General features: G+C 39.8%; 1 protein-coding gene across 2 annotated transcripts in view; it reads left to right on the forward strand.

Moving 5' to 3' along the window:
* The window catches only part of hdac4 (histone deacetylase 4), a 136,184-nt gene extending 123,126 nt beyond the window's left edge, over positions 1-13,058 (forward strand). For both annotated transcript variants that reach the window (XM_022210043.2, XM_022210044.2), the window contains 3 exons: positions 6,431-6,515; positions 7,257-7,398; positions 8,128-13,058. In XM_022210043.2, the coding sequence (XP_022065735.1) occupies positions 6,431-6,515; positions 7,257-7,398; positions 8,128-8,167 (267 nt within the window). In that variant the 3' untranslated portion in view covers positions 8,168-13,058. The remainder of the gene's footprint in view (positions 1-6,430; positions 6,516-7,256; positions 7,399-8,127) is intronic.
* Positions 13,059-14,143: the final 1,085 nt, after the last annotated feature.

Here is a 14,143-nt window from a genome sequence, read left to right on the forward strand (position 1 = left end):
AAAAAAGATTCCACAAAAAACGGCCATAATCCAACCTTTTACATCCAGACAACACAAGCAGTAAACTATTTTGTCCAAAACATGTCCTGAAGTCGGTACAAAATCCCTGAATCGGTCATTTTCAAGGAAATGCACCTCGCGATGCCTGTCCAATATTCCCCGTATTTTTTGTAATTTTTTTTATTTAAAAATAGAATATTAGCGATTTTTTTTGTACTGAAAACGGCTGGAATTGACTGAAGCTTAAAGGGTTAACTTCTGGAAAAGTGCTGTATCTTTTACAGTGGAAGCAGTCCAGTATGCACGTCATATCTACTTGGCTTTGTCTTGTATTTTTTGAAATCCTTAACAAAAAACAATTAAATATATTATGACAGCTGTCTGACATAAAAAAAACATGTTTAGAAGGCCTTATGGGTATGAATAGATTAGCAAGATGGCTTTGATAAAGTGTTGAAAAACACAAATGTGGATGTTTTTGACTTACTAAGTATAGACCTCGGCTTCTCATGACTTCCACCGGCTGGCTCTTTGGCAACAAGTGATGTCAGCTGTTTGAACAAAGGCAGATCATGCAGTTGTTTGGAGCTTTGATAGCTGATAGCAAAGAGAAAAAAAGGAGGCTAAAATGTCCCTGATCAGATCAAAACAGCAGGAAGAGAGTGTTTTTATCATAATCTCAGCGAAGGTCTCTGTAATGGACATGGAATGTTGCTGGAAAACGTCAGCGGGGGGACTGAGCCAGAGGGAAAGAATAAAAGCCTGTTTTCTTGTTTTGTTTTTCGCTCACTGTCAGGGTTTGGTAATGGCCTCAAATAGCAAATCTTAAGATCTGTTAAGGCCAGGAATTTCAAGCCTAAGGGGCAGTCTAGCCTCACTAACCAGGCTGAACAACAATGCTGTCTGGGCAGCAAGAGACCAACAGTCAGAATAATTTTTGACTTCTTTGAATGTGTCGACTGAATGAGTCTTTTGTTGTTGTTTTTTTTTTTTTTTAAGAATATATTTTAGTTTGTGCATTGTGTGTGTTGGCTGAGTGGGTTCAGGCAGAAGACCACAGCTGGATCAGCCAGTCAGCTGTGATTTGTTTATGCTGCTTCAAATTTCCTGAGGGTTTGTATTGTCTGGAAGTTTCCTGAACCCAGTACATCACCATAGTAGAAATCTCTGATCTAACTTTAGCACCCACGTAGCTTAAGTCATAAAATCTGTTGAATAATACTATCTATGCCAGTCAGCCTTTCTCTGTGGTTTACTAGTTTGGACTGACAGATGAGTTGCTGTAGTGCCAGTTTACCAGAGACATAAGACTGCAAAGTCTGCATTGTGTATCTCATATTCCTTAAAGGACATTATAATGGTTATAGAATTTTAAACAAGTATGTATTATATGGCTGGTGTTTTTGGTGCAGTATGAAATAGCTCAGTTTGGCAGCCACCACATTAGACCCCAAAACATCCCGAAGGTGTTCCTTATATCACCTTCCCCTCCTGTGCAGCTAGTACTTGCAGTACTTTACTGTTTACTCGTGTCAGATATATAGCTGCAGTTTTATTGGCAGGTTAGGACAAGCTTTGCTATAATGAGCATTAGGTTTCTTTTGAAAGCAGCTCAAATTAGCTGGGAAAGAGAGGGAAGAAAATTGCTGAATGGACTTTACAAGCTCTTTTATTCACCCCCACCACCATAATGCGTAGTCGTGAAGTCTCTCTAGTTAAATAGCTCATGAATGATGCATTGGCGACTACACTAGTCAACTCTGAACTTGGGACTAATTGATGATTGCTCGCAAACAGATGTTGGCCCAGTTTGAATCACGGTTGTTAGCAATTATTTGATAAACAACTGGCTAATATGCTAATTGTTACCAGCTGTCAGAGAGGTTATTCTGTGTGTTTACACTCCAGTTACAGTAAGACGCTCGACTTCACCTGTCCCCCTTTGGGCCTGACTGTTCCCCTTCCACCCCACAACTACAAGGCAAACCTACACCCTTTTCCAAAAAGGTCACCTGCGTTGCACAATACACATCATTACCTTGTTCAGTTAGCATAACATAATCAGCCGGTTTTAGTGACTGCCAACACATGCACATGGACAAAACAGTAAACAATGGATGCCTTGTGCACTTTTCTTTTGCTGAACAAGTGGAATTCCTCCTCTTTCCACTGTTATGGTTTCAGCCTCCCTCAGGAATGTTTTTACCGGGGCACATTCCTCCCTCTCAGCTCATGGCTTTCCATGGTGTCTCGGTTTTGTTGGCCAGAACGTCGTGTGTCGGACGACTGTGTCACACAGAGAAGCAGACTTTTTCAGAAATCAGTCAAACCATCCTTTAAGGACATTTCTCTCCCCTTCTCTCTCCGAAACTGGAACACATTGCTTGGTACCAAGATGCAGAAGTACAGCCAAGGCCAGGAACTCAAATAAACAGAAATGTCACCATGGATGATGTGGTAGACAAATGTATGCTTGTATATAGTGCACTTGTATGTCTGTGTGTGTGTGTGCACGTGTGTGCTGACCATACCTGCCGAGTGGGGGCCCCTGGAGTACCCTGACAAGAGCCATTAAAGTTTATAAGCGTGAGGCCCAGCTGTCAATCAGGTTGACAGGCTTCCCCTGTCCAACTCTGCTCTGATGTGAACCCCACGAAACCCCAAAGAACCCCTGACCTCACTTTGACAGGGAGCTGAGGCAAGCTGGGTTTGTATGGGCTAGGTAGGGCTGGGCTCTGACTGGGTTATGGTGAGTACATGTAGCCTGTAAGCTGAAGGGTTGAGAAGCAAGTTTTGACTAAAAGATTGATGATTTGAGCCCCCAGCTGTGGAAAGTTTGAGATGGGAGTGATGCATAAGTACCCCTCCCCAGACAGTAGAGTTGGATATGACGTGGGTCCATTCAGTGTGCTTCCTGTTTTATCCTCTCACTTTTTTTAGCCAGTCAGTTAAATTATATGTAAAGGCACAGTGTGACATGAATTAATTTTCATTCCTGGTAGCCACACCAGCTGACCAAAGCCAGGCAGCATCCGACCCAATTCCAACCTTACTGTAGAGGAGAGTCATGAAGGAGGACTGGCTGACAAGAGTTTTCACATACGTCACTTTGTCAGTTTGAGTCATTAAAGGACTGAAACGTTAATTTTCCTCTAAATGAGCTCCACAACTGTCAACTCCGGGCAGCTACCAGGGGTGGCTGAGTGGAGCTCTCTGATGGGTCAGTTACCGTTCATCTCTGGTCTTAGATTAAACCCCTAGAAACTCATCTCTGTGTCTCAAAGTCTGAAATTTCAAAGTTTTTTTATTTTGTTTTTGTTTGTTTTTTTTTTTTAAATGAAAATAAATCCTTCCTGCCTTAAAATGGCTCAGTTGCATCTCTAGATCGTTGCTTTCTAGGAAAACGTAAGCTTAAGAAGTCCTCACCTCTCTCCTCACTCCCGCCTGCCCAATTGCTGCAGCTCAAACTGTCGCCTCTTCTAAGACTCTTCACCAGCATTTTAAAACTACACCAAGCTGCTCAATGGCATGTTGTAATATTGGAGCAATACCTGTTTAAATATTAGAACCAGAAACTGATTCTGAAGAAGAAGAAAAATGTGGAAATTCCCATCCTCAAGTTCACAAATTGGTTCCTTAGGTTTCTAATGCATGAAACCCTGAAAGTCTTAATCTTGTTTTTGGGACAGCAATAAGTACACTATACTTTCAAAGTGGAACTGTGCAACCTTTGTATTGATTGCCTGTTTTATTCATTATATGTTTCCTAGCATATAACAAATGTAGTTATTAATCGGGCTGCAGTTAACGAAATATTGCTATTGCTGTTTAATCTAGTGACTTTGTCTGTTTTTGATTAATCGATTAGTTTTTTTTGGTCAATAAAATGTAAAAAGAAAATTGTAAAAAAAAAAAAAAAAAAAAGTCAATCAGAGTTTCCCAAAGCCCACGATGTCAAACGTCTTTTTTGTCCACATCCCAAAACTATTCTTTTTACTGTCATAGAGGAAGAAAGAAACCAGGAAAAGAAAATTTGAGAAGCTGGAATCAAAGAGTTTAAACTTTACTTATACAAATTGTTCAAAACGACTCAGTGGTTATCACAGCAGTTGCTGATTTATTGAATAGTTGAAAAACTAATTGAAATGGTAAATGGTTGTATTTATATAGCGCTTTTATCCAAAGCGCTTTAAATGATGATATGTCACATTTACCCATTCACACACACATTCACACACTGATGGTGGGAGCTGCCATGCAAGGCGCTAACCACAGTCCATCAGGAGCAATTAGGGGTTAGGTGTCTTGCTCAGGGACACCTCGACATGAGCACGACGGGCCGAGGATCAAACCGGCAACCTTCCAGTTACAAGACGGCCACTCTACCCACTGAGCCATGCCGCCCCAATGGTTGATTGATTGATTAATCAGTCAATCACTGCAGCTCTACATGTAAAAAAACAAACTTAACTTTCGCCCTGAAGGGGTCTTTAAGGAGAGCCACAGTGGTCTCATTGTGCTCATTTATGATCTTAATGTATTTACATTCTATGATCCAGCACTGTTGTTTGTCTGAAATACTTAAAAATCTATCCAGTAATAATCTTGAGTTGGCCAGAACAGTTTACATGTGCTTCAGTTGTTTATTGGAAAAGTCATGGACCATCCTGTATAAAAATATAAGCTAGTGCTTTGTCATATGATATCACAGTGGATACTTAAGCTAATAGAAACCAATGAATCACTACCAGACAGGCATCCTCTGAGAACCATTGTTTTTGAGAATTAAATTACATGAAATTATCTGAGCTGCTCTGTTTTGAAGCCAACCAGTTCTTTTTGTCAGTAGAACAGCAGTTTAGGTTTTCTGATTAGCCTCTTGATTTTACATCTAACGTGTGGATAAACTAAGGTTGGTTTTGACTGATTAAATGGATTCAAGTGGTTCAGTAAGCTTGTGCCAGTATAGATGACAGAAAATATATGATGCTCTTTCTCATTATAAAGTAATGAGCTATCGCTGCTGTTATTGAAGCTGTGCTTTGAGTATCTCAAAATCATTTACACCCTTTGAAACGTGATGCTTTGAGCTTTCAAACAATGTATATTTGGGTCCATTGCCATTAAAAATACAGCGGCAGAATTTTCACTCAGCCTGTATTCAGGACAGTTAGTGTTAAGGAGTTAAGCCTTTTCTACCATTTGAAATTTTGTAAGTTGCTCTGGATGAGAGCATCAGCCAAATGGCAAATAGCCCAAAGTAAATATTGGTGCACAATCTGCATGTACATGTGTGTCTGTTTGCATGCACCTCTGTCCATTCTGGAGTGCATGATGTGGCCTGTCGTGCCACAGCAGGATTAAAGTATCCCTCTCCCCAGACTGCCTTTTCCCTCGGCCCCCACGGACCCCTCCCACACACTATTTGTTTTAATTAAAAGAAAACTTCTAGCCCTGGCCAAGCGAGACCAACCGACGAGGACTTTTTCCTCTTCTCTCTGGCATTCACCTCCCAAATCTCAGGCCAAACCTTTTTCTTTCTCTGCGTGTCTCTCTTTGCATGTTTCTCAGTTGGTCCTTTATTCCATTGGGGTTATGACTGCGCAGAGAAGGGATGCAGGTTGTCTGTGGTGGAATGCAGAGCTGAATGAGCCTGTTTGACAAAATGGGATGAGAAAGTGTCGTATGTGCAGTCGGCCAAAGGGGAAATTGAATCATTCCGGGTTGGGAAGGCACTTTGGGGAATAGCCCTGTTTCCTCTGAATTGTGGCTTGGAGAGTTTCATAGGTTTACCAGTGCTCCCTGAAGTGTGTGTGTGGATATGTATATGGATGTGTGTTTATGTGAGCGGGCTGTTTCCATGTGTATGTGTCTGAGTACACTAGTATGTGTCCTTAGAGTGGGACAGTACAAAGCACACATTGTAGTTTGTGTCAAAGAGTAGCACAGCTCTTGGTGAGTGGGAGGAGGTGTGCATCTGCAGGCCTATTTTCTATTGTGTCAGCAGCTCAAACTTGTTCCCCACCTCTTGGATTGACTCAACAGTGGGCTGCGGTCCACATTTTAAAACTGATCCTTTAAACCAGGAGGGAACAACATTAGTTCAAACCGGTTTTTGGAGAAAAGATTCTGAACACCTGTCAGTCACATTCATAAAAAACGTATCAAGCCATACCCAATATATCTAGAAAATGCAGTGAGACGTTTAATGCACTTAGCGGATGTTCCCAGTGGGCATGGGTTCAGTGCCAATTCCATCGGTGCCAAGTTAGAGTAGCTACATTTCAGCACAAATGTCTTAAATGATCTCAAAGATGTGGCTATTTGATAGGTATGTTGCTGATTCTGTACAAAAGTGGAGAACCTTTTTTTTTTTTAAGTGAAGTTAAGCTCGAAATATTTCTTCAATATTATTTTCTGTTTGTTCCAGTTGGACCCCATTCCTGACGAGGTGCTGCAACAGAGACCCAACGCCAATGCTGTACACTCTATGGAGAAAGTAATTGAAATTCACAGTAAGTAGATTATTTACATCTATGCACACCAAGTGTCTGCATATACATTTATTTTTATTCGACATTATACGTACTGCTTTGGTATTAGTGGCCTACTTAAGAGTAAGATAAGCAGATGGTAGATGCTGCAGCCTGGAGGTTCCTGTGGGAAACCTGTTAAGCCACAAATATAACACCTCTTTAAAAACCATGTTGCTAAAAACAAACTGCATACATATACAACCAAAACTACAGTCTCAATGATGTTGATTTGTTTGTGACATAAATAGGTTTATAATCAACATATCGTATCGCTTTCCAACTGTCACTGCTTTTTAGCCAGTCAATCATACAATAAATGTAAAAAGCCTGGCCAGCGTGGTAACCTAGAAAATGGAGGAGAAGCTTCAAAAGTGTTGTAAAAGAGTTGTATTTTACCCCCAACTGCCATATTTTTTAAGCCTAGTCAGGTAGGTTTGGTACTAAACCTAACCAAACAGCAAGTGAAAATAAAACTAAATTTGAAGAATAATTGTCTCACTTGGGATTTACGCTTTTGTGAGTGTTTCAAACTGGTAACCTTTCCTGTCGGCCTTCTGTCTTAGTCTTACCTTCCAGAGAGAAAATGCATTTCTTCTGAAATGTTAATGAGAACACACTTTATCTGTAAAAGTATGTGATTTCTGTCACACAGGGTTGTCTATACTCACTCTGCATATCCGTGTTCCAATTAGACATCGACCGTGCCCTTTTCATTTGTAGGTAAATACTGGCGCTCGTTGCAACGCTCTGCCTCCACACTCGGTTGTTCGTTGAGCGAGGCCCTCCAACGGGACACAGACGAAGCTGAAACCGTCTCCGCCATGGCCTCATTGTCCGTCGCCAACAAGCACATTGGAAGCAGGTATGTGGAGTCTGTAGATTTTCTTAGAGACTGATGAACTTCAGCATACATTTAAAGGAATTGTTCAACATTTTAGGACTACACATATTGGCTCTCTTGCTAGGAGTTTGGAAAATTTTAGGCTGTTACCAGAAACCAAATAGGCTAGTTTGGAAGAAAGACTGGAAACGGTGGAGGTAAGTAGCTTGGTCACCTCCACCAGCACTTCTGGAGTTAGCATGCAAATCATCATATTTTTTTTTCCAATAATCTTATGTGCTTTTATACACTTAAACCGATCTGAACTGAAAAACGTGATAATGGACCGCCAAAATTACACAATTTATCAGAGACAGAACCTGTAAAAACAGAAAGAATCATTGAATTTAACTTTTTGAGTGTTCTGAAATAGCCAGGGGACATATAGTGTTCAATAAATGGTACAAGAAGTTTAGTTTTTGACTTTTCCTCTGTATGATTTTCGTAATTATGACTTGAGCCCTTTATACTTTACAAAAGGCATGATGATTTCTGTCTTATTTTAACATAGTTGTGCTATTCCCATAGAGATGCAGGACTTTTTTACTTTTTTCTAGCATAAAATGCCCAGGAACTGCTTGGAGTTCAGACGGTTAAAGTGTCCGTCTTAAACAGCAATAAAACTAATTTCTAATAGCGTGTGCATTCTTAAAAAGTATGCAGCCATGGTACCATAAGAAAATATTATTGCTACTTTGTTTCTGTTTCTAGAGCTGAAGAGGAACCAATGGAAGAGGAAGCTCCCATGTAAAAAAAAAAACAAAAAAAAAAAACATCCCTCTCCTTTGACCACTCAGACCAGTCTTGATCTTTGACTGTTTCCTCGTCCAGTCAGTTCTAGTTTAAACTCCTCTCCTATGTCTGACCCCTGCCGGATCAAGCTGGCGTCTCATCGTGGGAGGACAACTTGGAGAGCTGACAAAAGTGGCACTCAGAGGAAACAGACCACTGAAGATGAGCGATGCATTCACTGATCAGCAGTGCACCAAGTGATCAGCATAAATGTGCTGCATTGCATTGCACTTCAAGACCTTAGAAATACGAGGATTTACTCACCCATCCCACAAAGACAGCCTCGAGTGCCAGTGCTTTTAAACACTAGACAGATGTGCTTTTTGATTGCCAGTCGGAACCGTACACGGAGGATGTACAGTCGTCTACTTTTCATATTATTCTGTTCTTTCTGTGCTTTATCGTCATCTTCTCACTTTCATCAAGACCACCAGAGCTATTGTGATTGTGTCTGCACTAAGGATGGGTTCCCGCTCTTTCAAGATAACTGAATGAGAGGAACAAAATTTCCTGCAATTTTCCGAGGTTGTTAAAGGTTACAGAAGAGAAAGGTCAGCAGATTTCCAGGATTCCAAAATTACTGACAGTAAAAGACTGTGCATTTGTGCCTTTTTTTCCAACCTGGTGGGTTTTCTTTTGAACTCCACTGAAAGAGCTTTGCCTTAAAAACAGGTTTGGGAACGAGGCCTCTTCTCCCCAACCCCTTAAACATTTTATCCTGACAAGTCATCCACTGCCTGCATGTTGTTGGCACATAGACTGGAGGACCTTCTTGGCATGTTTACCTATAATTCCCTGCTACCAGCCTACTGTCTCTCCCTTCATCTTTGCATTTTCCGCTCATTTTCAGTCTCAGCTTGGAAGGTAGTTCCCAGCCACAAGTTGGAGGTGGCTCCATTTAAAAGGAAGGTAGAGGCGGGATTTGTATTTTTGTATAATCGTGTATCACCTAGGCATCAATTCTTCTTCATCAGTGGAAGAGTTAAGTAGCATGCACTTTACTAAAACAACAGGACTTCTGAGTAATAGAATCCTGTTTTACTGTATGTAGTAGTTAGACAACAATGAAGCCAAAGCATGACTGACTATCATCTCTGTAGAGTCAGACCCTTTACAGTCCCACACATGGAACACAGGCTCAGCAGGGACAATTTCTACATTAGAATTTTTGCAGCAAAATTGACGGATGGAAAGGAATTAATCTCACATGGGCCAATTTGTCGAACCAGCCCTCTCTTTAAGACAAATGTGTCTCCCTGGTAGCAAGGACCATACCACCTGGGATTTTCCAGAGGGATGTTCCAGAGGCTCCCACAGCTGGCTTAACATCTTTAGGCCCTTGTTAAGCACATCTGCTCTCCAAATGTCAGGTGCTGTGAGCCAGGTGTGTGTACGCCTGTCTGTTCAGATACAGTGAAGCACAAGCTGCCCTTTATGAATATTAAGTAGTTTAATAGTATCACTTGAAAACTGAAAACAAATTCATATATTTGCATCTTTAAATAGCACGTGTAGCTCAGTCTCTCCTCTGGATTTTGAATGTCCCATGTAGGGTTCCAGGAGCAGTTTATTACACCCGAATGCTCTATATTGTCTGCATCCTTTTCAAGGTTTTAAAACATTTAAGAAGAGAGGAATTATTATATTCTGAGCTTAATGATTTGAATATTTTGGAACTAAATCCACAAGAATGCTGCCAGTCAGAGCTCAGTCCCAAAAAAAAAATAAAAAATCACACTGTGCAACACACACCAGCCTCCAGATTAGTTTTTGTATAATTCTGACAGGTGAAATCATCACAAACTCTTTTTCATTTTGCCAACATGTCTGGTGAAACAGTGCAAGCTTCCTGTGTGTAACCATCCTTCCAACTTGTGTTTGGCCCTCTGGGCAACTACCTTCTGCCACCTTTTATTCCATCTACAGGCTAATCATATGTTTAATGTATTTTTTGTGTGAACAGGAAACAGAGTGCTGTGGTGTTTACTGTTGTTTACTGTACATAGGACACTGATCTCCTGAGTATTCCTGCCACAGTCTCACTCACACACACACACACACAGCTATCAATGACTACTTTTGTTGATTTTTTTCCCCCCCCTTTCCCATTCGTCTTTTTTCTGGTTTTGTTGCCCTTTCAGTGGACTCTAGTGACTTATTTTTGTACTTTTTTTAAATGTATTTTCTTGTCGTTTTGTATATGTCGCCCGCTCTCTCCTCACTGTTTCTCTGTTACATTGTAAAACTGACAAACTTCACAACAGGTGAAGGTTCAGACTCTGTTTTTGCAGACATTACATGTATGCGTTTTCTGGGTTCAGGGTTTTTGTGGGAGTGTGGGGATGCTAATGTTTCTACTTTGTATAATGATGGACAATTGTGTATTTACTGTCTGTTCATAGTAGATTTATATATAAAAAGAAATGAGTATATTATATATATCTATACATAATGAAATACTATGATCTTGTTTTTGAAGTTGGTATTGGAAAACAATACTTTTCATGGGTCTTGCAAACAGTCGGCCCTTTTAGGGTGTTCATGTCGGCACCACTTGCTGTTCTGGTTACAGCTGATTACACGTTCAGCAGCATTTTACTGGCTGTCTTTTTGTCTTTCAGCAGTGATGACTAGTTTTTCACTTTATTTATCCCGTTAGTACCATAACACTGTTACAGTAGGTGTGCAGTTGCCCTGCTCAACCTCACATATTCATGCACATATTTGTACTATTCCATACTTTTTCGATGTTGTGTGTCCATGTGATTGTAGAAAAAAACACAAATCTTGACTGGCATCTTTTAAGTATTTGAAGAAATGTGCAACTACACCTTAAAATCTGGATACAGCACTTCTCAAAAACGACCAATGTTTGTTCTTTTCCCGTAAAAGTTTCCAAGTTCATCCTCTAACGTCTTTGCAAGAACAAGAAAAATGGGAAATAGTTGAGTTTGATGTGCCTTTCCCCTGTGTTAAATCACTATGTTGGGAATTTCAAATGATTTTACGTTATCATCACTTATTTTTTTAGCAGGCCAAATACCCTTAGTTTTAATTTAAATCACCATTTGTCGAGTTTGCATCTAATTCATTGATGTGGTATGCAAGTGATGCCTTTGGGCTTTCAGGAGTTGCCTGTTGTTAAGCAAGACTTTTCCTGTATCCAAAAAGATTGCAGGTGTTCGATCCCTGCAGCAGTCCACATGTCTTCTCTTACTTGGCAGACACAAAAACTCCATTCCTTGCTTTAACTGTACAAGGACCAGTTTTTTGTTTTTTGTTTTTTTTTAAACAGAATGTCTTAAAAAGAAAAACAGAAAAAAAACACATTATGATTACATTGTCATATGCTGAATTTTCAGTCAGACTTGTAAGGAGAAAATTGAATCACTTTGACTGAATGTATCTGACATCTACTGGCAAAAAGATGATGTCCTCAATTTACATTCAGACTTTTTCATGCCTGTGTCATCTTCCACCTCAGAAATTTACAGGAACAAAGAAAATGTAGACACATCAACCTAAGTTTTTAATAAATTGTGTACCATAATGTAGGACTTGCCCAAAAGAGTGTTTTCAGAAGGGCTTTATTGGGCATCAAATCTTTAATTTTATTTCATATTTTGCTTTTTTTTGTACATTCCCTTTTGAGACACCTACACAGAAGTGTCACTTTCTCCTGTCTTGTAATTTCAGACCACTGTGTTGTGTGATACTTGCATGCAGGGTGGTTGGGATATGAAAATACATATAATGAGGCTGTCCGGAATGTCAACTCAACAGGGACAGGCTGACATCTCATTTTAATACACTTAAAAAGAGATGCTTTTCAGTAACCCAGCCCAGAACATTCCCAGAACCTTTGCACAGCATTGCCAGTCATTTCTACTGTTTAATGCTTTGGTTTCTCAAACGCAGCCAAAACTAGCACTGTCTGGCCATCTGTCTACACTGTTAGTCTTAAAACAATGTCCAGTAACCAAAAAGAAAGAAAGAAAAAACAGAAACATTCCATTTTGTTATAATTTCCATTTATTAGGAGGCAGATTTTTCTTTTCTTTTTTTTTTATTTTAACCCTCAAAAGTTCAAGAGTTGTCTGGTTATTTAGGTGGCCTGGTCTGACTAAACTCCATCCCTCTTTTCTCTCTGCATGATCTGTATGTCTGCATGCACTGTCTGTCTGTCTGTCTGTCTGTCCCCTGCCACATACCAGCACAAGGGATCGAGCACTGAAGGACATTAGTACTTTCACTGTATCCAAACTGTCTTATCTCTTTTGATGCTTTTTGTTTCTAGTGGGGAGGAGTTTGGATGCGTTCCATGCTGTGCTCTAACCTGTAGCATATGGAATCATCAAACCTGGAAGACTTAAGTTGAATATTTTACAAAAGGAAAAAGGAAAAAAAAAAAGGTATCTAGCACAGACAATAGATTTAATTGTATTTATGTAGAAAACAAATTGTTTTAGTGGGATGCTTTGTAAACTGCAACAACAGAATGGACCTTTTTAAAAAAAAAAAAAAAATCAGGCAAGATGTGACTTTGGTGGATTTTTGGGAAGACACTTGTTCTTTGTCACATCTGGACTTCTCAAAGGGCTCCATCCAGTTGCCTGGTCATTGTTACAGTCGTCCATTCCAGTAAATATGCCAGTTATCTCTATGACCACTGTGGTTCAACAACAAACAGTTCTAGGTTTACATATGTATAAAATGCTTCTTCTTTTTTTATCAGTTACGTTTTTGACTTGTTCCACCATTGTTACAGAAATAGTACTTTTTTCTCGGGAACCTTTGCTCTAACATGTTGTCTTTGACATCTACAATATAAAGTATTGTTTTGGAAAAACTGCAATGTCTATTTTTTATCTCTATGATGCTGGTTATTGGTTTTCATTGCAAAGAAAATACATATTCACTGGTGGGAAATGTCTCCCGATGTCTGGCATGAAGGCAGATGCTGAGAATGAGCATATGTCCTCATATACGATTAAAAAAAAAAACTTCAGTGCAATATAAAACCATGACAGATCAAAGATTTAACTTCTTCCATTGAACATTTGGTTTCATATGTTACTTCATCCTTGACTGTCCTGCTTCAAAGAGAACTGCACTGATTTACCATCGCAGTCCTGTAACATTGCTGGACTTCTGATCAGATGTGGCACTAACAAGCACCGTTTAGAGCCCAGTGCATCACACAGTGGGCTCTGGTTGTAAACATTGTTCTGAAGTCAGTACTTTAGAGAACCACTGACACTAAGCTGATAGGGAGCAGTAAGTGCATCTGTTGTGTTGATGCTTATAAATTAAATGCGACATAAACATACAGATGGGTGACAAATTAAAGGACGACTTGCACAGCGGGCTGCTACAACCGTTTCTGTGCTCCTTTGCATTGACTCCAAGTCTGTGGAACTCTACTGGAGGATGAACACTAACATGTCAGTCCAGTTTTGGCATTTTCCTCTGAATTCTGAAATGTGCTTTCATCTGTGTAGTGAAAGTTTAATGCACTTCAGACCAACTTCTCCCTGTATGTAATTATCGATGGTTGCTTTTCTGTTTTTCCTTTTATCACTCTACTGCACAATCTTCAGTCATCAAATGTGTGCAGTTAGCTTCAATTTCACAGTTTACTGACATATTTCCCATAGATCTACATGCAGATGTCAATTTAGACACTGTTCCTCCTGAAACATGAACCAGTTGAGTGGTCTTTGTGACTGAAGCTCCTTCTAAAATCAGTGACATCTTTTCTACTTGTCATTTTGATTCAAAGATACAAGAAATCAACTGGCCTGCTCAGCATCTCTATGCATACCACAGAGCAAGATTGAAAGTTATTGGCTTAATTGTACCATGCAGCGTACCCACTCTATGTTGAAATATCTGCATTCACTGTTTCTCCACTCTTATATTTTTCTAATAGTTT

The sequence above is a fragment of the Acanthochromis polyacanthus genome, chromosome 14, assembly GCF_021347895.1.
Source record: "Acanthochromis polyacanthus isolate Apoly-LR-REF ecotype Palm Island chromosome 14, KAUST_Apoly_ChrSc, whole genome shotgun sequence".
Lineage (NCBI taxonomy): Eukaryota > Metazoa > Chordata > Actinopteri > Pomacentridae > Acanthochromis > Acanthochromis polyacanthus.